This window comes from Trichomycterus rosablanca, chromosome 20 (assembly GCF_030014385.1).
Source record: "Trichomycterus rosablanca isolate fTriRos1 chromosome 20, fTriRos1.hap1, whole genome shotgun sequence".
Taxonomy (NCBI): Eukaryota; Metazoa; Chordata; class Actinopteri; order Siluriformes; family Trichomycteridae; genus Trichomycterus; species Trichomycterus rosablanca.
The window spans coordinates 4,757,280-4,782,808 of record NC_086007.1 but is presented as its reverse complement, the minus strand read 5'-3'; the positions used below and the strand labels follow the sequence as shown (position 1 = coordinate 4,782,808).

Here is a 25,529-nt window from a genome sequence, read left to right as displayed (position 1 = left end):
CTCGTGCAGCCCTTAGCTGAACCCTTTTTTACCCATGCACTCTGCACAGGCACCTCTCTATCTGCCAATCAGGGTCCTTACACAGAGTTTGATGACCCCACTCACATAGTCCGGTCATTCCGCCCTAGCAGAACCGTGTCTGCTGCAGGCACTGCTAATTATCTATCATTATTACAGAAGCTACTTAAGTAGCTTTGTATCCCTACTTTGTATCCCTCATTTCCAACAGCAATGGAGTTGTTTTTCCTGCTATAACTGGCTTTGCTCATGTTGGAACAGATGTCTTGGATTTGCTCTTGTTTTAACTCGTGGTGAAGCCATTTGTTTAGACTGCTTGTGTCTCCTCGTGCTCTGCTCTGTTGTTCCTGGATGCTTTCAGTTTAAAAGAACAACAGGGTAGATCTAGCTGGACATCATAGACAGTGGGACAGTATGAACCAACGTTTGTCTACTGAGTTTTCATCTCTGGCTTCTCTATGTCACACTTGTTCACAATTAGATGCCCCTCCTTGCACAGTGTGAACTATAATGACAGTTTGTGGAGTAATTTGGAAATGCTGGTTGCTAACAGCTCATTGTGAAATGTCAATATGTTTAGGGGTTAATTAGCCTGCGTTTTCTCACAGATGCTTCTTTTGCCTACGTTGCAGCTTAGTCTGTTTCTGTCACAGTGATGAATCATTGTGCACTTATTCGCTGAGTGAGGAGAATAATTGTGTATGATTACCTTTATGTAACCAGTTTTGTCTATGTAGTAAGACGCCGTACACCTTCTAGCTGTTGAGCAGATGTACTTGCATAGGCATCAATCATTGCAGGCATTAGAAAAGCTTCATCTGTTAAACAAACTGATGGAGGGATGTGTTTTTTACGCATCACGCAGTTGGCATTTCGTTTCCACGCTGATGAGCTGTCAGTAAATCTCTGGTCCTCGTGATTCTTCACCGCCTCGCAAATTGCTCCTCAGATGAAGACTGAAAAACAGACGATTCGTCATCAGCTGTTCTGCCGTCCTCAACTTCTGATCTGATGAAAAATCTGGTTCTAATAGCTAAGCAAGCAGTAAGAGATGATGCACACTGTTTTACAGTCCCTGGGTAGAATAATAACACCAGTATTCCCAGCATGCCGCAGCCTTCCAGCTCGACAGAGCTGCCAGTTCCTGCCAGGCAGTTCTCTGTTTATCATGCCAATGTTCCTGCAGGATTTTTAGCTTATTTTCCACTCACTGCTCGCTGCTGATGTGGCTCCGGGCCACTGTGGTTCTGAGGCGAAGAGCGAGCTGGTCAATTTCATGCTTGCTGAACTGTGTGAATAAAACCCAGGTTTTATTTTATTTACAGCTATGCTAATCATAATTGTTTGGAATGACAAGAACGGGCATGTGAGAATATATATACACTGATCAGCCATAACATTAAAACCAACTCCTTGTTTCTACACTCACTGTCCATTTTATCAGCTCCACTTACCGTATAGAAGCACTTTGTAGTTTCTCTACATATTTTTTTTTACCTGCTTTCACCCTGTTCTTCAATGGTCAGGACTCTCACAGGACCACCACAGAGCAGGTATTATTTAGGTGGTGGATCATTCTCAGCACTGCAGTGACACTGACATGGTGGTGGTGTGTTGATGTGTGTGTTGTGCTGGTATGAGTGGATCAGAAACAGCAGCCCTGCTGGAGTTTTTAAGTACTGTGTCCACTCTATTAGACACGCCTACCTAGTTGGTCCACCTTGTAGATGTAAAGTCAGAGACGATCGCTCATCTATTGCTGCTGTTTGAGTTGGTCATCTTCTAGACCTTCATCAGTGGTCACAGGACGCTGCCCACGGGGCGCTGTTGGCTGGATATTTTTGGTTGGTGGACTATTCTCAGTTCAGCAGTGACAGTGAGGTGTTTAAAAACTCCAGCAGCACTGCTGTGTCTGATCCACTCTACCAGCACAACACACACTAACACACCACCACCATGTCAGTGTCACTGCAGTGCTGAGAATCATCCACCACCTAAATAATACCTACTGTGTGGTGGTCCTGTGGGGTCCTGACCATTGAAGAACAGGGTGAAAGCAGGCTAAAAAGGTATGTAGAGAAATAGACGGACTACAGTCAGTAATTGTAGAACTACAAAGTGCTTCTATATGGTAAGTGGAGCTGATAAAATGGACAGTGAGTGTAGAAACAATGAGGTGGTTTTAATGTTATGGCTGATCAGTGTATTTATATATATAAAGTGAGTACACCCCTCACATTTCTGCAAATATTTCATTATATCTTTTCATGGGACAACACTATAGACATGAAACTTGGATATAACTTAGAGTAGTCAGTGTACAGCTTGTATAGCAGTGTAGATTTACTGTCTTCTGAAAATAACTCAACACACAGCCATTAATGTCTAAATAGCTGGCAACATAAGTGAGTACACCCCACAGTGAACATGTCCAAATTGTGCCCAAAGTGTCAATATTTTGTGTGACCACCATTATTATCCAGCACTGCCTTAACCCTCCTGGGCATGGAATTCACCAGAGCTGCACAGGTTGCTACTGGAATCCTCTTCCACTCCTCCATGATGACATCACAGAGCTGGTGGATGTTAGACACCTTGAACTCCTCCACCTTCCTCTTGAGGATGCGCCACAGGTGCTCAATTGGGTTTAGTCCATCACCTTTACCTTCAGCTTCCTCAGCAAGGCAGTTGTCATCTTGGAGGTTGTGTTTGGGGTCGTTATCCTGTTGGAAAACTGCCATGAGGCCCAGTTTTCGAAGGGAGGGGATCATGCTCTGTTTCAGAATGTCACAGTACATGTTGGAATTCATGTTTCCCTCAATGAACTGCAGCTCCCCAGTGCCAGCAACACTCATGCAGCCCAAGACCATGATGCTACCACCACCATGCTTGACTGTAGGCAAGATACAGATGTCTTGGTACTTCTCACCAGGGCGCCGCCACACATGCTGGACACCATCTGAGCCAAACAAGTTTATCTTGGTCTCGTCAGACCACAGGGCATTCCAGTAATCCATGTTCTTGGACTGCTTGTCTTCAGCAAACAGTTTGCGGGCTTTCTTGTGCGTCAGCTTCCTTCTGGGATGACGACCATGCAGACCGAGTTGATGCAGTGTGCGGCGTATGGTCTGAGCACTGACAGGCTGACCTCCCACGTCTTCAACCTCTGCAGCAATGCTGGCAGCACTCATGTGTCTATTTTTTAAAGCCAACCTCTGGATATGACGCCGAACACGTGGACTCGACTTCTTTGGTCGACCCTGGCGAAGCCTGTTCCGAGTGGAACCTGTCCTGGAAAACCGCTGTATGACCTTGGCCACCATGCTGTAGCTCAGTTTCAGGGTGTTAGCAATCTTCTTATAGCCCAGGCCATCTTTGTGGAGAGCAACAATTCTATTTCTCACATCCTCAGAGAGTTCTTTGCCATGAGGTGCCATGTTGAATATCCAGTGGCCAGTATGAGAGAATTGTACCCAAAACACCAAATTTAACAGCCCTGCTCCCCATTTACACCTGGGACCTTGACACATGACACCAGGGAGGGACAACGACACATTTGGGCACAATTTGGACATGTTCACTGTGGGGTGTACTCACTTATGTTGCCAGCTATTTAGACATTAATGGCTGTGTGTTGAGTTATTTTCAGAAGACAGTAAATCTACACTGCTATACAAGCTGTACACTGACTACTCTAAGTTATATCCAAGTTTCATGTCTATAGTGTTGTCCCATGAAAAGATATAATGAAATATTTGCAGAAATGTGAGGGGTGTACTCACTTTTGTGATACACTGTATATATAAATGATGTGTGTGTGTGTGCTATTTTAATTTTTATGTTTATTTTTGCAGGTGGGTAGTTTCACCTGCTTCACCACCATCACTCATACACACAAACGTATAAAACAGACCCACCACAACCCTGACCAGGATGAAATGGTTAATAAAATTATTAAGATTTGAGCAATAGTAAAGCTGTGTTAAGTAATGGCTATTAAATGTATAATCCAAGTCTCTATATACAGTATGTACTTCAATTATTAATTAATTAATTAATTTATTTATTGTGTTATACAAGGGCTGCAGGGATGAAATCATCGCAATCAAAAATCAATAGAAAAATGAAAAACACATCCAAACAAAACGAAACAAAATAACAACCAGGTGAAGAGAATCGGGAATCAATTAAAAGGAAAAAAATATTTTTGAATCTTTAAAGCATGAAGATTTATTTACACATAAAGACCTTATTCATGGTCCTAATAGCTGTCTGGTCCTGCATTGTCCTGCTTCTAATGCACTTTATTTTTGTTCTTTCTTCATTTGTCCTTCTGTAGTTGGTGGGTGGTGAGTTTGACCTGGAGATGAACTTCATCATCCAGGATGCAGAAAACATTGTGTGCATGGTGGAACTTCTCGAGCATTGCCAGGACACATGCCAGGCTGAGATCTGGAGCATGTTCACGGCTATACTGCGGAAGAGCATGCGCAACCTGCAGACCTGCACTGAGGTGGGACTCATACAACTGGTGCTGCTGAAGATGAACTCGGTGGACAACATGATCGCAGGTATGAAGTGATTTCCTTCTCTATCAGCAAGACCTGGCTGTATGAGAATACAACTGGGTAAAATAACCAGGAACCTCTTGTAATAATTATAACTGTGTTCCAGTCTAAGGCTGTGACGTCCACTGTGTTTGTGTTTTAAATACAAATCCATATCTTGCTGCTGGAAAAAAGAGCAACATAGGATATCTGCTGGTCTAAACCAGTTCTTGTGGTTGAATACTGGTCTATTATGGGTTCATCTGGCCAATACTGGTTTATGCTGGATTAGCATTGCACTGGTTCTTCTTCTACTTTTGGTTGCCCCCTTTTTTTCCTTTCATGAACTTTCTCCTCCGTCATACCAACCATCTGCATCTATAAACCTCATCTTTGTCCTTCCTTTCCTCCTCCTGCCCGCCGGCTCCACCCCAGCACCCTTTGTCACTGTGCTCTCTCAGTGCCCAGAATAAAGTATGAGGGTTGTGTCAGTATGAGCGTTGTTATGGAAACATTACATTTTATGCTTAATATAACCTGAATATTAGTTTTATGCTGCTTGTGCATTAAATCTTTAGTCATGTTGTTGCCTGAAGTGTGACTGGGAGTCTAAAATACAGAGATTCAGCTGTTGTAAAATGTTGTAAGCAGCAAAGTCCTACATCCAAACTTTAAATGAAGTGTTGGAATTGTACAGTGACTAGAGCAATATAAAAAGAGGCCCACAGTTCTGTTCTTTGTTCTTCAGCTAATACACTGCTGTAAGAACCCACGATCGTGCCAATTAATTCTCCAATCCAGTTAACTGTAATCTTCGTTTTCTTTTATTACCTGACCTTATTTTAACCTGGCAGCAGCCATTGTAAAAACTGTCCCAAGTGGATTGCAGACCAAATATGTTGTAGTGACCACTCAATACAGTGTGTATATACTGTATATATATATATCATAGTTATATATATTTCTTGGTACTGATTAGGGGTGTGTTCGAAAGCCTAGTGAGCTGCCTTGCTGTCTTACTGCCTACATAGACAGCTGCCTCAGTAGAGAGAATTCTAAAAAGTCATTGACTTATAAGTCAGGTTATTCGAACGCACTGCTTAGACAGCGATTCCAGCAGTTGTTGCTTACTAAGCTAACACAGTTAGCCTCATGCCATTCAAACCAATAGGATGAGGTGGCACCACGCACTAGCATGTCAACTAACGTCACCCTCCGTGTACAAGCCCGATTTTGCAAATAAATGACACTTGTGCAGGTTTATACAAATTAAAAATCAATAATAATTTATTTATGTTTACGTTATTTATGTTATTTTTTATTTTATTTTTTTTGCCTTACTAGGCAGCATTTTAAGATATCTAAGAATTCGAACAGCCTCCTTCTCGGAAGCGCGCGTAGGATGACGTAAAATACTGTCTATGTAGAGAGCCCACTAGGTTTTTGAACCCACCCTATATGGATACAAAATGAAGTGAAACTCCCAGCTCAAATTTTCCTCGAACGTAAAACCTTTCTGCAGCAGAAACTGATTTCCCTGTAGATATTTTCTAATTTTAGCTTCAAACCCGTGCGGTATAATAAATGGAACATAATCCTGTTTTAAACTCGATCTGTCGACCTTTAGGGTGAGAGCTAACCCACCTGAAGCCTCTCGGCGAGCAGAAGATTTGGGAAAAGCCGCCGAGTGGCATTCTCCCTGAAAGCCCATGGTCGCATTAGCGCATTAGCATTAGATCCCTGTGAGAGAAAGAATGGAGATGTGGATTAGGTTGATATCTATTCTCAGAGGAATCCATCAGACTCAGAAAGCTGAGAGATTAAAGGAGAAATCTCATAAGTTACAGTCGGTTCCTAATGAGACTGAATGGCAGTTTAGACGAATCGTATTTTCCGTTTGGTTTATGAATGACACGGGCTTCATTTTTTTATCTGTAATTATTGGACATGTTTTTATCACATGCTTGTGACAACAGGATTCTCACTTCAGTAATATTTCACCAAAATTATTTATTTATTTATTTATTGATTGATCTTAACATCATGTTTTACACACTTTGGTTACATTCATGACCATGATCAGTTCAAGTTTAATGCAAACACAGTCATGGACAAATTAGTGTCTCCAATTTACCTCACTTGCACGTCTTTGGACTGTGGAAGGAAACCGGAACTCCCGGAGGAAACCCACACAGACACGCGGAGAACACACAAACTCCACACAAAAATGACCCAGACCGCCCCACCTGGGGATCGAACCCAGGACCTTCTTGCTGTGAGGTGACAGTGCTACCCACTTAGCCACCGTGCCGCTCTATTTGACCAATACTGCATCTCAATTGCGCAGGAATCGGACTAGAATGGAGATGTGGATTAGGTTGATATCTATTCTCAGAGGAATCCATCAGTCTCAGAAAGCTGAGAGATTAAAGGAGAAATCTCATAAGTTACAGTCGGTTCCTACGCTGCATTGCCAAAAATATGTGGACACTAACTGTTAAGTTCAGATATTCCAAAAATAAAAGTATATAAGTTTCTTTATATTTGATTTTATACACATTTAAGTGATGGGTATAATAGAAACACCTGAACTGAAGAATAAAAAGCCGTGTCCATATACTTTTGGCCATATAGTGTAGATGTCTTTCACAAGTATGTTCAATCTTTCGACCCTTAACTGTAACATAACTGCAACTTACTCTGATTTTCATATATTTATTACTTAGAAGGGGGTGGCATGGTGGGTGGCACTGTCGCCTCACAGCAAGAAGGTCCTGGGTTCAGTTCCAAGCAATTGAGAGTCTTGTTCAAGGGTCCAACAGTGGTAACTTGGCAGATGTGGGGCTTAAACCACCAACCTTCCGATTACCAGTCCTTTACCTTAACTGCTGAGCTAGCACTGCCCAGAATGTGTTAAATACTCACCCACTCACTCACAGTCTTAACCGCTTATCCAATTAGGGTCCCGAGGGGGGGTTTGTGGTGGTGCTGCAGCCTATCCCAGCTTTTCAATGGGCGCAAGGCACACAGTAACACCCTGGATGGGGCACAAGTCCATTGCAGGGCAGACACACATACACACACACATTCATCTGCAGGACAATTTAGTGTCTCCAATTAAATTGACTGCATGTTTTTGGACTGTGGGAGGAAACCCACGCAGACATGGGGAGAACATGCAAACTCCACACAGAAAGGACCCAGACCGCCCTGCCTGGGCATCGAACCCATGACCTTCTTGCTGTGAGGTGACAGTGCTACCCACCGAGCCACCGTGCCGCCCGTGCTAAATACTGTTAATGTTAATCCGAATTTAGCGCTAAATCATTCAAAGCAAACCCAAGCTAACACCTTGTCTTTGTGTCTGGTGTCAGATCTGCTGGTGGACATGTTAGGAGTCCTGGCAAGTTATAGCATCACCGTAAAGGAACTAAAACTGCTCTTCAGTATGCTGAGAGGGGAAGGAGGATTGTGGGTAAGTCACAATCTTAAGTCACACCACTAAAACCAAACTCTCCTGCCCGCACTTGCTTCTTCTGTCATACAGCCACTGATAGGGTTGTGGGTCAGCGGCATAATCGACTACAGGGGCCACAAATAAAAAAGCGCCACACAATGACTGCTGCTTCCAGAGATATCGACTTTCTGTAGCAGTCAGAGTGAGAGCTATTGACGGAGTATCGATGCTGGTAGTCACTACAGCGAGACCTCGTAGTTATCACGTCTTATACGAAAGGCTGGAGTTGTTACTGAGGGAGGTGTGAAGTGTAAATGTAACATTAGATTTCATTAATATAAGAGCTTTTTTTAAATATTTGACCTGGCAGGACGTAATAAAGCAAATAAAATCTGTATGCATTCTAATGCTCATTAAAAGCTGAGATTAAAGATAGTTTGTGGTAACACCGCTGTAAAATCTCCTCTGCTGTGTGTATGTTGGTTTAGCCGAGACATGCAGTGAAGCTGTTAGCTGTTCTGAATCAGATGCCACAGAGACATGGACCAGATGCTTTTTTCAACTTCCCCGGTCGCAGTGCTGCTGTAAGTCTGAACCTTTTTAGTATTTTTTTGCCAACATTTTTTATTACAGTGGTACCATGAAACTCAACGTCAATTGGTTCTGGGAATGACGTTGAGTTTAAAAGGCGTTGAGTTTTAAGGGAAACCTGTTAATGCGTTCCATGGTCGCGTGGAACTGCATATATTTTAGGCTCGTGTAAAATAATGGGGATGTTTTTATCACTTATACAATAAAAATAACACAAATATAATATAAAAAACACTGAAATACAATTAAAAAACAGTTAAAAATCAATAAGAAATACAGTAAAATTTGCACTTTACCTTTTTTATTGTTTCCTTATGCTTCTTAATTAGTAGAGAAAACTTATGAGCAGTAATAATAAAGAGAGGTTTAGTGTTTCTATGTTGTTCTTTTAATACATTAAGTCACATGAAGCTTTTTTTAATGATAAGCATTTTAGACTCTGTCTGAAAAGCTGATTCTCACAATTTCTCAGAACCTCGAGCTGTAACACAAGTTCAAAAGTAAAACAGGATTTGACGGTTATTCCACACAAATGCAGATTCATCTCATATTCGCACTTTGATGACGTTTTACCGCACCGCTCAAGCCGAGCGCTAAACAAAGCGGCGGTCCACAGACGTTGCGTTTAAGGGAAACGTTGTGTTTAAGGACAGATTTCTTGATGAAGGGTGCTTTTTAAAGACTTTGAGTTTAGGGGACGGTGAGTTACAAGGTACCACTGTATATCTCTAATTCTCATCACTATTATCTCACACCATACACCAATCTGGAAGAGAGAAGGCAACGTTGTCAGGTCCTATACCAAGAGCATCAAATTCAATTTTTGAAAGTCTTGTTTAGACATACCAGGAATTTTATTTATTTATTTATTTAGTTTGTTCTTCAAAAAGTTTCTGCACTTTTATATTTTGGTTATAAACGGTGAGGGTGGGAGTAGTAGTAATCGGTCATGTCTGAGAGACTGAGAGAGCTTATAGTATGGATTTAACACCATCTGATTTCCCAACTTTTTGGACACTCAAAGCTTTAAGGGGAAGAAGATTTTCATGTAATTATGATGTGAAAGCAGCGCTGCATCAGTGGCTACGCGCTCAACCAAAACATTTTTTGCTGATGGCATTAAAAAGTTGGTATGATGCTGGAAAAATGCATCGGAAGGTGACAATGTAGAAAAGTGATGTCATTTGTTTCTGAAATTCTTCATAAATAGAGTTTTAAAAAGTGCAGAAACTTTTTGAAAAAACACTATTTACTCATATTTATTTATTTGTTTTATTTATTACAAAACTTTTGTGTCAAATTAAGTTTAGAAAATACAGTTTATGGCCAAAAGTATGGGAAAGTTTGTAAGCTTATGTGCTCCTGAGTAGAAACCAGCCAGCGTTTCTACACTTTGTTTTCAGGTACAGAATGAGATGCTGATAAACCGTTCTAATCTTATTTTCAGCTCATCCCACTGCAGTTTACAAAAACACCAAAGCCCAGAGCAGTCAAAGTACCTCAGAAAATATCTGTAAACAAGCTTCTGAAAACTGCTTCAGAATTCAAAGCTCATCATTACAATTTCAAACAGCGTTTCAGTGTTTCACTTCCAAAACCACTTACATTAACATGTACATCCAATGGATTTTAACATTTCTATGCTGATCATACGTGGCTCATCATTCACTCCTTTAGGCACCCAAGTCTTAGCTTGAATTCCAACATGCCTGGCAGATATCAGCTCATCACCTGAAACGTAACTCTAGTAAAACGGAACTGATGTATAATCCTGTGGATCTAGTCGTTTCTCTTAATAACTCAGATTGACTCATCTGATAATGTATGAAGCCCTGGTGTTGTCCTGGCTGAAAAACCTGAATTTAATAATAAGGAGGAATGTACACATACTTTTGGCTGTATAATAAATATTTTTAAATTATAGTTACTTTAAATTAAATATTATTGTAAGATGCTGTGAAAATTATAATTTATACAGTCATGTAGAGTAACCCCTAACCCCCCCCCCCCCCCTTTTTTTTCCACAGGCGATTGCTTTACCTCCCATTGCCAAGTGGCCTTATCAGAACGGCTTCAGTCTGAACACGTGGTTCCGTATGGATCCTCTCAACAACATCAACGTGGACAAGGACAAGCCCTACCTGTACTGGTGGGTCATTCACATGTTTCACTGGTTCACATGCACACATCAACAGCTGGTGTATTCAAGAGGATTATACCGGCTGGCTTTGTTTCAGTGTTGGATGATAACGTCCTGATGTCCTGCCTGCTCGCTCGGCAGAATTAGATTTATTAATAGATTTTGGATTTGAAAGGCATGGAAGATTAGCTGACGAATGAGATTCAGGTCAGAGATAGCTGATTAAATGTAAAAAGGGCGTAAATCCTCTGTGAGGGAAGCGTGGCAGGATTAAAGACAGATATCCACAGGGAAAAACTTTATTAATTTGAGATTTTACTGTCTGGAGGACTCAATGAAATGCTCTGCGTAAAGACTTGTGGATAATTAACACTGACATAAATAGCACGGATGCCTCATGTTTTTATCTGCAGTGGTCCAGAGATCGGTTAAGTAAAGCCTAAGGGAAAAGACGTGTGGGCATGTGGAAATATGTAAAGAAAATGCAAATGAAGGATCATGCATCTGAGAGCTGAATCAGGAATTCATCAGGCGGGTTTTTATTATTTTACTCTCTCGCAACATTATCTGAATATTTCAGAACATTCCCAGAGGCCAAGTATAGTTGCAGGCTAGCATTTACATTTATAGCATTTAGCATACGCTTTACACAGCCTTAAAATTTGGACCAAATACAGTGTAAACAGTAAGAAGTTAGGGGCCTTCTTTATGGACCCAACAGTGGCAACTTGGTGTGATGGGGCTTCAACCAGCAAACCAGTTGTGCCGGTTGGGATTCCGGCCAGGCCGATGACACTGCTACATCTCGAACTGTAGATTTAGGTGTCAGCAGTGATGGGCTAACATATACGACTGCACCACTCATGTTGTTAGTTATTGTGCGTCTCAGTACAAACCAGCCAGCGTTTGTACACTTTGTATTCAGGTACAGTAGGAGCTGAATAGTCTGGCATGGTGCTGATGAACCGTTCTAATCTTTTTTTCAGAGCAGTCAAAGTACCTCAGAAAATCTCTGTAAACAAGCTTCTGAAAACTGCTTCAGAATTCAAAGCTCATCATTACAATTTCAAACAGCGTTTCATATTTTCAGGCTGTATTAAAGCTGTAGGTCAGGTTTTCTCAGCTCCAGTACTGGGGCCTGTCTCGTTTGTAATATTTTAACCTTTAATAAATTAAATAGTGAAATTGGCATTTTCAAAATATAGGCAATCAGCCAAGTGTTCACTAAGGTAATATAAGTGTAGCCAAGTGTTTTGTAATCAATATGAAAAACAGGGGAATAAGCTAAATGATTAGATAATATGACTAATGACGTAGACATCACAACAGCATCCTAGCCTGGTTCTCTGGTAGGCTTTTGGGTTGTAGCTTGCTGGTGGACTGAGTAGCTGGTGAAGTTGTACCCAAGCAGTTTTAGTTTTGCTTTTTGTCATTTCCAATGAGCACCTCTTGCTAAATATCTATTTCAGAGATATTTAGGTCTTTATGTCTGTCTATATTTACTGCATCAACATGTGTACTATTAGTATTTACTATCAGCCCAACATTACAAATACAGTAGATAGATAGATAGATAGATAGATAGATAGATAGATAGACAGATAGACAGATAGATAGATAGATAGATAGATAGATAGATAGATAGATAGACAGATAGACAGATAGATAGATAGATAGATAGATAGATAGATAGATAGATAGATAGATAGATAGATAGATAGATAGAAGTACAACGCTGACAGAGCTACTGGAGAGGCTACCGCTTGCAACGGCACCTGAGAACTGATATAAGTGTAGCCAGGTTTTTACAAATGTTTTGTAATCAATATGAAAAACAGGTGAATCTTTTATTTTAGCTAAATTATTAGATAAAATGAACTTAGACCTCACAACAGCATCCTAGCCTGGTTCTCTGGTAGGCTTTTGGGTTGTAGCTTGCTGGTGGACTGAGTAGCTGGTGAAGTTGCACCCAAGCATTTTTGGTTTTGCTTTTTCTGTGTTTTTCAATGAGCACCTCTTGCTAAATATCTATTTCAGAAATATTTAGGTCTTTATGTCTGTCTATATTTACTGCATCATCACATGTACTATAAGTATTTACTATCAGCCCAACATTACAAATATTCATGACAATGACATGCACAATTGTTATGAAACTGGCATTGCTGTACACATTTGTGGGAGGATGTTTCTAATATTTTGTCTAATCATTCTATACACTGGAAGTTTATTAACTCAAAAACAACAATGGTTAGGCGCTTGATTTTTCCCTCTGTGTGTCATGAAGTCTTCATTATGCAGAGACTGTGTGTGTATTAATTTAAATCCAGACACTTTTTTACATTATGTGCCAGGTAAGTGGATCTGCAGATAGTGATACAACTACTAATAATACACTTAATCTACCTGACACATGCTATTGTGTCATGATTTATGAGTAATAATGAGTACAATATTACGTGTGTGGATAATGTATTTTGTTATTTCTTTAAAAGTAACCCGAGAAATGAATTAACTCATCAAAACAACAATGAACATCCCCTACTGGGAATCTCTGTTTTGTAAGCCAGTATGTAATGCACATGGGAGTTTTTACGTGTTTCTTTTAAGTGATGCTCTTTAATGCCTGGCTCTTATTGTGACGGTTTCTGGCGGATTCAGTTTCAGTGTTTTGAGTAGTAGTGTTGTGAGTCACAGCAGGGGGGTTGGATAAACGCTGCACACTTGTTATAACAGACTGAGCCAGGTTCAGTACTTACCCAGCATCCAAGTGGAGATAAGTGGAAGCTGGAATGATATGAGATGCTGTTTCTGTGAGCCAATTACGATGTAAGCTCTTCGAAAAATCTCAGCATGCCAGGCCATGTGGATAAGCTATGTTTGCAACACATCGGGATAAAGAACATTTCCTATCATCTTCTCTGCTGAGCGCCGACTGACCAGAGACTTTAGAAGCCTGACTGACTTAATGCAGTGAGGACCAGTTTAATTCTGAGTCGGTTGTGCCTCGACCTGCCTTTACGCATTTTCTCCTCTTTTCTCCCGACTTTTAGCATATCCAATTACCCAATTGCATTATGATTCCTCTCTATTGATGCCAATCCCCACCCTGATTAAGAAGAGCGAGACTGACACACACCCCTTCCGACACGTGCGCAGTAGCCGACTGCATCTTTTCACCTGCACGAGGCTTGTTTATATGCTGATCAGCTTTAAGGAATGGAGAGCCACACCCTGATCAATGCATTACCTCTAGACTCTGTGCAGGCGCCATCAGTCAGCCAGCAGAGGTCGTAATTGCCTTAATTGTGAGGAGTTCTCTTTCTGGCTCCCACCCTGTATGAAAAACAGTCAACTGCCGGATGGCAGAGCTGATATTCGAACCAACAAGTTTGAAAGTCAGCTCTGGTGTGCTAGTGTGTTTTACTGCTGCGCCACCTGACATAGGGCTATAGCACGTACAGAGATGAGAAATTACAAAACGTGGTTGAAATGTTGACATATTTTAGGAACTCTGTTTGAGAATTAAGTTGGTAAACTTGTCATTAATTGTGTATTTTTATGGGTGGCACAGTGGCTTGGTGAGTAACCTGACAGCAAGAAGGTCCTGGGTTCTGTCTGTGTGGAGTTTGCATGTTCTCCCAGTGTCTGTGTGGGTTTCTCCTACAGTACAATGTCATGTAATTTAGGTAAAATGGAGAAACAAAATTGTCAATGACGCTGTTTCACACGATTGCTCCTGTATTTAGGAGTCTCCACAGCAGATCCACATACAAACATCCTATTTCTATCCAGGTTTGGGACCAGCATTAAGAGCGCACTGTTCATAGTCATTTAACAAATGTCAGAGAAGCAGTTTATAGAGATCAGGTTGTAAAATACACAATTATTTTCTTTAATCTAGTCTAGAAACACAACAGTCATCTTTTAACAATGTAACCAACATTAATACAATGGTACCTTGTAACTCAACATCCCCTACACTTAAAATCTTTGAAACTTAACGCCCTTTGTTGAGAAATTTGTACCCTTAAACTCAACGTGTTCAGTTTTTTTTTTTCATATGAGACGAATCTGCATTTGTGTGAACTGACAAATTACCCTGACAGCTTCACATGTAACTGTGTTTATCTTGATTTTTCTCACTGTTTCACTTTTAAACTTGTGTTACAGCTCAGAGTTCTGAGAAATTGTAAGAATCAGCTTTTCCGAAAGTCTAAAACACTTATAGTTAAAAAAAAAAAGCTTAACTTGACTTAACTTAACATGAAACTTCTCTTAATTATTACTGTGAAGTTCTTTTCACTAATGAAATTCCTTGCTTGTTTTAGTACAAAAAGTTACTAAGTCTAAAGCTACTGTGCCACTTCTCATGTGAATACGCCTTTACTGAACGGAATATGGTATTTCAAGATCAAGCATTTTTACAATTGCTGTATGAATATAAAACTGTAAATCTGATCAAACAGAACGCTTGCTGTGTAAAGCATGAATCGGTGTAAGCGAACAGATTGAGCGTGTTTAGCACACGAGCTAAAAGATACATTAATCAGAATTTAGAATTTAATGTCGAGTTCAGGCTTCCAGTAGCAGCTCTAACAGGATAAATAATGTAAGCACATGCGAGTGATGTAGTGGAAAGGTGCGAGGGATCTACTCTGGGGATTTAACAGACCATTAGCAATCTAATTATTCTGACTTTTACACATCACGTTGTCCTCGGTAATAATATTTCTGCACACTGAGCTTCTGCTGTTTGTATTTAATAAAGCAATTTAAACGGTGCTTGTTTTCTGCAGCTTTCGCACCAGTAAAGGAGTCGGGTACTCGGCTCATTTTGTGGGAAACTGTCTGATCGTGACTTCACTCAAGTCTAAAGGAAAAGGATTCCAGCACTGTGTCAAGTACGACTTTCAACCAAGAAAGGTAAACGCTCGCTTCTAGTAGTGTTCTTTACATGACATTGGATTGTGAACTTAGTTTTGGACACACACACACACACACACACACACACATTATAGGCAGGCCTACTTGTTATATAATTCCTCATAATTTGCTCATGCTTTTTATTCAACTGTATTTATTTATTATTTATTATCATTTCTGACTGTACACCAGCACTCGTTTCTCAGTAACAGAGTCCTGCTAATTACTTAATGATGAATAGATTTACTCTGTATCCACTAGTAGATTTTGACACATTATGTTTTGATACATTAAGTCTTAGCGATCTAAAAGAGTGTTTTACTGTGTGTGTGTGTGTGTGTGTATTACTGTGTGTATTACTGTGTGTGTATTACTGTGTGTGTATTACTGTCTGTATTACAGTGTGTGTATTACTGTGTGTATTACAGTGTGTGTTATATTGTGTGTATTACAGTGTGTTTTACTGTGTGTATTACTGTGTGAAGTGCAGTGTGTGTAGTACTGTGTGTATCACAGTGTGTATATTACAGTGTGTGTATTACTGTGTGTGTATCACAGTGTGTGTATTGCTGTGTGTGTATTACTGTGTGTATTGCTGTGAGTGTATTACTGTGTGTATTCCAGTGTGTATTACTGTGTGAAGTGCAGTGTGTGTATTATGGTGTGTATATTACTGTGTGAAGTGCAGTGTGTGTATCACTGTGTGAAGTGCAGTGTGTGTATTACTGTGTGTATTACAGTGTGTGTATTACTGTGTGTATATTACTGTGTGAAGTGCAGTGTGTGTATCACTGTGTAAAGTGTTGTGTGTGTATTACTGTGTGTGCATTACTGTGTGTATATTTCTGTGTGAAGTGCAGTGTGTGTATTACTGTGTGAAGTGCAGTGTGTGTATTACTGTGTGTATTACAGTGTGTGTATTACTGTGTGTATTACAGTGTGTGTATTACTGTGTGTATATTTCTGTGTGAAGTGCAGTGTGTGTATTACGGTGTGTATATTACTGTGTGAAGTGCAGTGTGTGTATTACTGTGTGAAGTGTTGTGTGTGTATTACTGTGTGTATTACAGTGTGTGTATTACTGTGTATTAGTGTGTGTAGTGCAGTGTGTGTATTACTGTGTGTATTACAGTGTGTGTATTACTGTGTATTAGTGTGTGTAGTGCAGTGTGTGCATTGCTGTGTGTATTGCAGTGTGTGTGTATTAGAGTGTGTGTATTACTGTGTGTTAGTGTGTGTAGTGCAGTGTGTGTATTACTGTGTGTATTGCAGTGTGTGTGTATTAGAGTGTGTGTTTTACTGTGTGTATCAGTGTGTGTAGTGCAGTGTGTGTATTGCAGTGTGTGTGTATTAGAGTGTGTGTTTTACTGTGTGTATTAGTGTGTGTAGTGCAGTGCTGGTCTGTACTGTGACCACTATACTAGACCTACGTCCCTTTTTCAGACTCAGTTCTGAACTCTTCATCTGATCTATTATTTACAGCTCGCCTCCTTTTCTCCTCAGACACTGTGGAAGCTCTTTGCTGCTCAGATGTGTTTTATATGTGAATGTCGAGTTTCCATAACGAAATAAAGACATGAAAAATAAAATAAAAATAAAATAAAGTGTCTAAAAGCCATGTTAGGAAGAAAAATAATAAATACATGGTCTGCTTCCTGGCCTGGATGGCAGGGTGATGATGGTGTTATGGGTTTTTTATGCTGCCACAGAAACTGGTTCAATGCAAGAAGTGGACAGAGAAATAAAAATAAAAAAGGGAAAAGCAAGAATTACCCTAAAAAGTAGACAGTGATGGAAACACACACATTAGAACTGATGCAATGAAATGAAGTGTGAAGTGTTTTATGTTTCTTTTTCATTTAATTATAAAATTTTCATATCAAACCAACGACTTGGTTATAATAAGTGTTCCTAATACATCTATTATTGGTCTCCGCAGTGGTACATGATCAGCATTGTGCACATCTACAACCGCTGGAGGAACAGCGAGATCCGCTGCTACGTAAACGGCCAGCTGGTCTCATACGGTGACATGGCCTGGCACGTTAACACCAACGATGTAAGAGCACGTTTAACTATATCCTTTACTTCTGCTTTTCACTGCTGTTTGATCGTTGCTGCTCTGTGAAATGCATTCAGCTTCTCCAGACGTTCAGCTTAACATCTCAGCGCTCGGTCAGATCTGTGTTTATATCTCAGTTCTTTCAGTAAGAGTTGCTGACTTGCTGAATTGTACACAGACTACAAGGCTGAATTAATCATCGTGTGATCAAGATCCTGTACAAAAAAACCTTATTAAAAAGAGATTCTGCTTAATGAAAATGAAATGATGCAGCTCTGACAGGCGTAAACAGTTTATAAAACAATTAAATTCAAGGACTGTGGTGTTGGAAGTGTATTTCACAATCCTGCTTAGAATTTAAAATCTTGTGTAAGCAATAATTAATAATTAATAATAAAAATGAATGCAAATTTGTCTGATTTATTAGCTTTATGGATTTTTAATGGTTGATTACAAAGAACTTTAGATACTGGTTGAAACTACTTGGATTCAGACAATTTTACAGAATTTTACACCTTGTGCTAGAAGCGTCCGTTTAAATTTACTACATAATTCAGGTTTGAAATCCTGTTTTATACATTTTTTTTTACTCTCATTAAACAGATTTTTCATTGTTTCCTATTGTCATGACTATCTGTAAATAGCTTGGCTGCATGAAAAAATAGATAGAAAGATAGACAGACAGACAGACAGGCAGACAGACAGACAGAGAGATAGATACACAGATAGATAGATAGATAGATAGATAGATAGATAGATAGATAGATAGATAGATAGATAGATAGATAGATAGATAGATAGATAGACAGACATACAGACAGATAAACAGATAGATAGTCAGACAGACGGACTAATAGACAGACAGAAAGATAGACACAGACAGATGGATGGATGGATGGATGGATGGATGGATGGATGGATGGATGGATAGATAGATAGATAGATAGATAGATAGATAGATAGATAGACCCACAGGCAGACAGACAGACAGACACACAGACAGACGGACGGATGGACGGACGGACGGACAGACAGACAGATAGATTACAAAAGTCTAACAAGGTGCTAATGTACATTTCCTGCAATGTACTGCAATTCCTTATTGCACGGACTTCCCGCCAAAACCCTCCGTCCCCTGCAAACTATACAAAATGCAGCTGCTCGGGTCCTGACATTTACCCGAAAGTTTGACCACATCACCCCTGTTTTGGAAGAACTACATTGGCTGCCAATTTCCATGCGCATTAAATATAAAATTCTGGTCTTGACTTTTAAAGCACTTCATGGTCTTGCTCCCGCCTATCTTACTAAACTCCTCACACATCACACACCATCACGCAAACTAAGGTCGTCAGACACGAATCAACTATCTGTTCCTAGATTTAGGATGTCCACTATGGGCGGCAGATCCTTCAGCGTTGCCGCCCCAACACTCTGGAACTCTCTGCCCTCGACTCTTCGCTCTATTTCTTCTCTTTCTGCTTTCAAGGTGTCTCTAAAAACCCATCTCTTCTCACAACATTTTCATTCTACTTCTTGAACTTATATCTCTAACCTATCCTTACTCACTGTCGGTTTGTTTTTGTTTTGTTTTTGTTTTTGTTCTGTTTTGCCTTGTCTTGTTTTGCGTGTTGTCGTTTGTTTTCACTTTTTATTACTGTACAGCGACCTTGAGCTTGGTGAAAGGCGCTATATAAGTTGAACTTATTATTATTATTATTATTATTATTAATGTTGTAGAAAATAATTAGAAATGTTGCTGCAAAGTTAAGCATGTTGGTGTGGGTCAAATACAAACCAAATACAAAAAGGTAAAGCTGTAAGATCCTGGTATGGCTGATTAAAGGCTGAATGTTGGACTCAAAGCGACTTTTTGGTGTTTAATATAATATCTTTATGCTCGGGTGGCACAGCAGTCTGTTACGCTGGCCCACCACCGCTGAGATCCAATTTCAGGTAAAAAATAATGAAACTACGAGGATTATAAAACGGTAAGAAATAACAAATGTACAGTGTTGTGCTAATCTTATTCTATATTTCAGTAAAATGTAGTAAGGATAGATGGACTGAGTGAATGCATCTAAAATTCTCCTCACGTCGACTCAGCAAATATTTGCTTCTTTTTAAACTTTTCCTGCTTGTGCTGCAGTCCTCAATCCAATCTCACACTCAGTATGTGCTGCATTACGGTGTTCACTGTGTGGAGACGTTTATCTTCCTCTTTTCTCAGATGTACAGTCTGCCCCTCTTTTATGTTTATAATTTTTTTTTATATACTTATTTGCTTTACAATTTTAAAAGATACCTACAGTACCTACATACTCATGTTTGTAAAATTGAAAGTGTAATTCTTCTCCATTCATCTCGTTCTCATCACAGAGCTATGATAAATGTTTCCTGGGTTCGTCGGAGACGGCGGACGCGAACCGTGTGTTCTGTGGACAGATCGGGGCCATTTACGTGTTCAGTGATGCTCTTAACCCTGCCCAGATCTTTGCCATCCATCAGCTGGGTCCGAGCTATAAGGTCTGTATTTGTCCTGCAGAAACCAATATGTCCGTTTATGCTTGTAGAGGATTCTTATCAAATCTGCCTGGAGGAAACAACAGCCAGAAAATGTTGATAGCTAAGATCTTTCTTATGGAATCTCTGAGTTACATAAAGCATTATTTTATTATTATTATTTTTGCAAAATGTCTCTAAATCAGTCCCGCTAAAAGGTTTTCAAGAATTATTTGCTTGTTTCAGGTGTCTTTACCGCATTGGATTTGAGCCTAGACTTTCCTACCCTATGTAAAAAAAAACTAGATGTAGATGTAAACTTTTGTTGACATTTATAACAAAAAGAAAAAGGGATATCACAAAAGAAAGGTTCCTGTTTACAGAAAACAAACTACTTTACTGAAATATTTAGAAGCTATAAGATTCCTTATGGCTCGTTTTTGTAACGATATGGGCTAGGACGAAACAAGAGAGGGACGGACATGCATGCAGGCAAATTAATTAATTAACAAGACAAACTAACACAAGACTTAGGCTAAGCTAAATGCTAATGCTAATTGCTAAACACATAAAACAAGAACCTAAACAAACCTAAACCCTAATACTAAACATGAGCCTTAAGCTAATACTAAACATGAATCAGTCTAAGACAAGACATGAACTAAACAAGACTTAAACAAGAAGCAAACAAGAGCTAACAAAACCATACCAAGGCTAAGTGGCTAAGTGGGTAACACTGTTGCCTCACAGCAAGAAGGTCCTGGGTTCGATCTGGGTCCTTTCTGTGTGGAGTTTGCATGTTCTCCCCATGTCCGTGTGGGTTTTCCTCCCACAGTCCAAAGACATGCAAGTGAGGTGAATTGGAGACACTAAATTGTCCATGACTGTGTTTGATATAACCTTGTGAACTGATAAATCTGGTGTAATGAATAACTACAGTTCCTGTCATGAATGTAACCAAATTGTAAAACATGATGTTAAAATCCTAATAAACAAACAAACAAAACTAAGGCTAAGGCTTTTGAAGACAGCAAGAGACTCAGATGTTCAGACAGACAGGGAAGCTCGTTTCACCATTTGGGTGCCAGTACAGAGAAGAGCCTTGATGCTCGTCTTCCTCGAGTCCTGGGTGGAGGATCAAGTCGAGCGAGACTATAGTGGCTCGGAGGTTGCGTGGTACAGAGCGGGGTTTGATTAGACCACGAAGGTAACTTGGGGCTGGTCCATTTCTGGCTTTGTAGGCGAGCATCAGTGTTTTAAACTGAATGTGGTAGCTACAGGAAGCCAGTGAAGAGAACGCAGCAGTGTGGTGATGTGGCAGTGTTTAGGTTGGTTAAAAACCAGAGGGGCAGCTGCATTTTGAATGAGTTGCAAGAGTTTAATAATGGACATAGGTGCACCTGCCAGGAGGGAGTTGCAGTAGTGCAGCCATGACTCTTGCTTCTAGTTTTTTTTTTTTTTTCCTTTCCTTCATGTGTCTGACCTTCAGTTCGCTGTTCCTCTGTAGTGTTCTTGTCCTTAATTACGTCCAGCGGGCCAAACTGAGCCCGTCGGTTGATCTTTATTTTAAAGCTGCAGCCTGTTGAATAAGTATCATAGTGCTGTTTGTAATTGGAGCTGCAGGGGTGTTCCTGCACTGTGTAATTTACACTTAAACTGAAGTGTTAGCTGTTTTATTTTGCTTTGCAGTAGATCTGACTCGGCTTGGCTGAGCACCCAGTTACAGTCTTGGCCAATAAAATGCACAGTTGGGGTTTTCTTAGAGCATGGCTTTAAATACAGCGGAGAGCTAAGAAAAGTGTACTCAAGTGTAACATTAATTATATTAATTAGCTTTGCGACACACATTAATATGACAGACCTGTTGGTAGAAAGTGTGAGCTGAAGGAAAATCCAGTGAAATGTGCTACTGATGTTTCACTTGGCTTTTTGGAAGATGTATGCGTCTGAAGAACGCTGACCGTCAGCATGTCAGTCAGTATTATTGGTCAAACTCATATGACCATTTTGTTATAGATTAAGTCAGAGTCCATGCAGCTGAGCATTGATTTTTTTGTTCATTTAGATTAATCTTAGAGACCTTTCTATTCACAGTCTAGTGTAGAACATAATGGCTGTACAGGGCGGCATGGTGGCTCAGTGGGTAGCACTGTCGCCTCACAGCAAGAAGGTTCTGGGTTATTTCTGTGTGGAGTTTGCATGTTCTCCCTGTGTCTGTGTGGGTTTCTTCCGGGTGCTCTGGTTTCCTCCCACAGTCCAAAGACGTGCAGTCAGGTTGGATTGGAGATACGAAATTGTCCACCTTTTTTCCCCCAATTTTCTCCCCTAATCTGGTCGTGTCCAATTACCCTGATTGAATCCTCCACAGATTCAACCCTCCACCGCTGACTGAGGACGCTTCTCAACTGACACACGCCCCCTCCGACGTGCTCAGTACAGACTGCATTTTTCACCTGCACGAGTCGAGCCCATATACAGCGATCAGCACTGTGCACAGAGAGCCACACCCTGATCAGCATTATTCCTCAAACCTGTGCAGGCGCCATCAATCAGCCAGCACAGGTCATAATTGCGCCAGTTATGAGGACCCATGATCCGACTTGCCCCAACCCTATGAGCAACAGCCAATCGTTGTTCATGCAGGCGCCCATGTGCATCAGTGAGCCTTGGCCGGCCATGACCCTGTCACAGTTTACCACTGTTCCTTCCTTGGACCACTTTTGATGGATACTGACCACTGCAGACCGGGAACACCCAACAAGAGCTGCAATTTTGGAGATGCTCTGACCCAGTCGTCTAGCCATCACAATTTGGCCCTTGTCAAACTCGCTCAAATGATGAAGAGATAATCAGTGTTATTCACTGCACCTGTCAGTGGTCATAATGTTATGCCTAGTTGGTGTACATACATTATTTGTTGTACATAATGTTCTATAACAGAGTTTAAGAACCCGTGGTTATTATTTATTATTTTAATTTTAAATAAAACAAACCCGTGTAATTTCTGCTTAAGCATTACATATTTATTTCCTCCCATTGACTGGTTAGTATCTAATCCAATATTTCTACAAATTATATCACAACCCCACCTTTGTCCTACCTCCATCTGCTATGACAAATCTGTCTGAATTAATCTGGTTTTGTGGTCCATTTATTGCCAAAGGACCGCCAGCCATAACATGTGGCTCCAGTGGTTTGGCGCTAATTCTACAGAGCTGGCAGGGGAGTAGTTATTCCTCAATGCATGCTGCAATTTATGGGATTGATCCGAGGAGAGAATGATTCATGTTATTCCTCACCAGCAATGACAAGCAGGCACGACTGCTCAAGTGCTCCGGTCCAGGAGCCGCCACTAAACTGCACTACTGAGATTAAGCATCGTACGGCAGCCCAGAAATACATTCATTAATTACTGGGTTGAAGAAGCAGGTCTGCATGTGGTGATGAGGTCAGGGTAATAGTGATGATGATCTGTGAGTACAGTGGTGCAGAAATACTGGTTATAAGAAGGTTAGTAGGTAAATAATTAAATGTTTAAATATTAGAAAATACACTGTCTGAAGGATAGTACACAGTAAATGTTTCGCATGCTTTGCTTTGCACAATTATTGTTATTATTTAATGAATTAAGTGTATACAAATTATAATATCAAACTAAATATATGCTTTAACCATTGTGACTACAATACACTTTTTGTTCCACTATGACTCAAAGCAAAGCAAGATCCATTAATATAATTGCCAAATACATACTTATTGAATTAATTTTTTTGATATCTGCAGCTGATCCTCCTGCTACTAACTGTTAAAACATACACAGATCAGCCATAACATTAAAACCACCTCCTTATTTCTACACTCACTGTCCATTTTATCAGCTCCACTTATTATATAGAAGCACTTTGTAGTTCTACAATTACTGACTGTAGTCCGTTTCTCTGCATGCTTTTTTAGCCCCCTTTCATGCTGTTCTTCAATGGTCAGGACTCCCCCAGGACCACTACAGAGCAGGTATTATTTAGGTGGTGGGTCATTCTCAGCACTGCAGTGACACTGACATGGTGGTGGTGTGTTAGTGTGTGTTGTGTTGGTATGAGTGGATCAGACACAGCAGCGCTGATGGAGTTTTCAAACACCTCACTGTCACTGCTGGACTGAGAATAGTCCACCAACCAAAAATATCCAGCCAACAGCACCCCATGGGCAGCGTTCTGTGACCACTGATAAAGGTCTAGAAGATGACCAACTCAAACAGCGGCAATAGATGAGCGATCGTCTCTGACTTTACATCTACAAGGTGGACCAACTAGGTAGGAGTGTCTAATAGAGTGGACAGTGAGTGGACACGGTATTTAAAAACTCCAGCAGCGCTGCTGTGTCTGATCCACTCATACCAGCACAACACACACTAACACACCACCACCATGTCAGTGTCACTGCAGTGCTGAGAATGATCCACCACCTAAATAATACCTGCTCTGTGGTGGTCCTGTGGGGGTCCTGACCATTGAAGAACAGGGTGAAAGCAGGCTAATGAGGTATGTAGAGAAACAGATGGACTACAGTTTTTTGACAAATAATAATAATAATCTATGGGGTGAAGTGCACAGCTAAAAAAAGCCCTTCATCAATGAGAATCAAAGAAGACACAGGCTGATGTTTTCAAAAGACCATAAGGATTGGACCATAGGGGACTGCAATATGGTCATCTTCTCTGATAAGTCTAATTTTCAGCTCGGCCCAACACCTGCTCTGCTAATAATTAGATGAAGACCTGGACCCCTGTCATGACCAGTCTAATCTCCAGACCTGAACTCCATCAGAAACCTAAATGTGATCAAGCCATGAAACAAAGCCGAGCTGCTTGGATTTTTGCACCAGCAGTGGAATAAATTCACCCCACAGTGATGTGAGAGACTGGAGTAGAGCCAAGAAAGCTTTCATGAAAGCTGTGATTAAAAATCAGGGTTATTACACCAAATATTCTGAACTAATTAGTTAAAACAGCAGTAGTACGTTAAAATATTAAAATAAATTTAAACATGTTAAACATGTTTTTTTTTGTGTTATTCTGAGAATGCTGGTTTTTTAGTTTTGACTAGTTGTTATTTTCTGCAAAATAAATGCTTTAAATGACATTGTTTAATTTAGAAAATGTAAGATTTTCTGACAATAGCTTATAGAATAAAATAAATGAAACAGCTTATTTACAGTAGCCATTAGATGACCATGTGTTTGACTAAGGTAAAAATTGTGCTTATTAGAGAAGTTTATTTATTAGGATTT

The 25,529-nt window shown here is 40.2% G+C and overlaps 1 protein-coding gene across 2 annotated transcripts in view; it reads left to right on the top strand.

The window, feature by feature from the left end:
- nbeab (neurobeachin b) overlaps positions 1-25,529 on the top strand; it is a 322,601-nt gene that overhangs the window by 56,216 nt on the left and 240,856 nt on the right. For both annotated transcript variants that reach the window (XM_063016272.1, XM_063016273.1), the window contains exons 2-8: positions 4,358-4,589; positions 7,940-8,040; positions 8,511-8,606; positions 10,641-10,762; positions 15,553-15,679; positions 17,619-17,738; positions 20,121-20,267. In XM_063016272.1, coding sequence (XP_062872342.1) covers positions 4,358-4,589; positions 7,940-8,040; positions 8,511-8,606; positions 10,641-10,762; positions 15,553-15,679; positions 17,619-17,738; positions 20,121-20,267 — 945 coding nt within the window. The remainder of the gene's footprint in view (positions 1-4,357; positions 4,590-7,939; positions 8,041-8,510; positions 8,607-10,640; positions 10,763-15,552; positions 15,680-17,618; positions 17,739-20,120; positions 20,268-25,529) is intronic.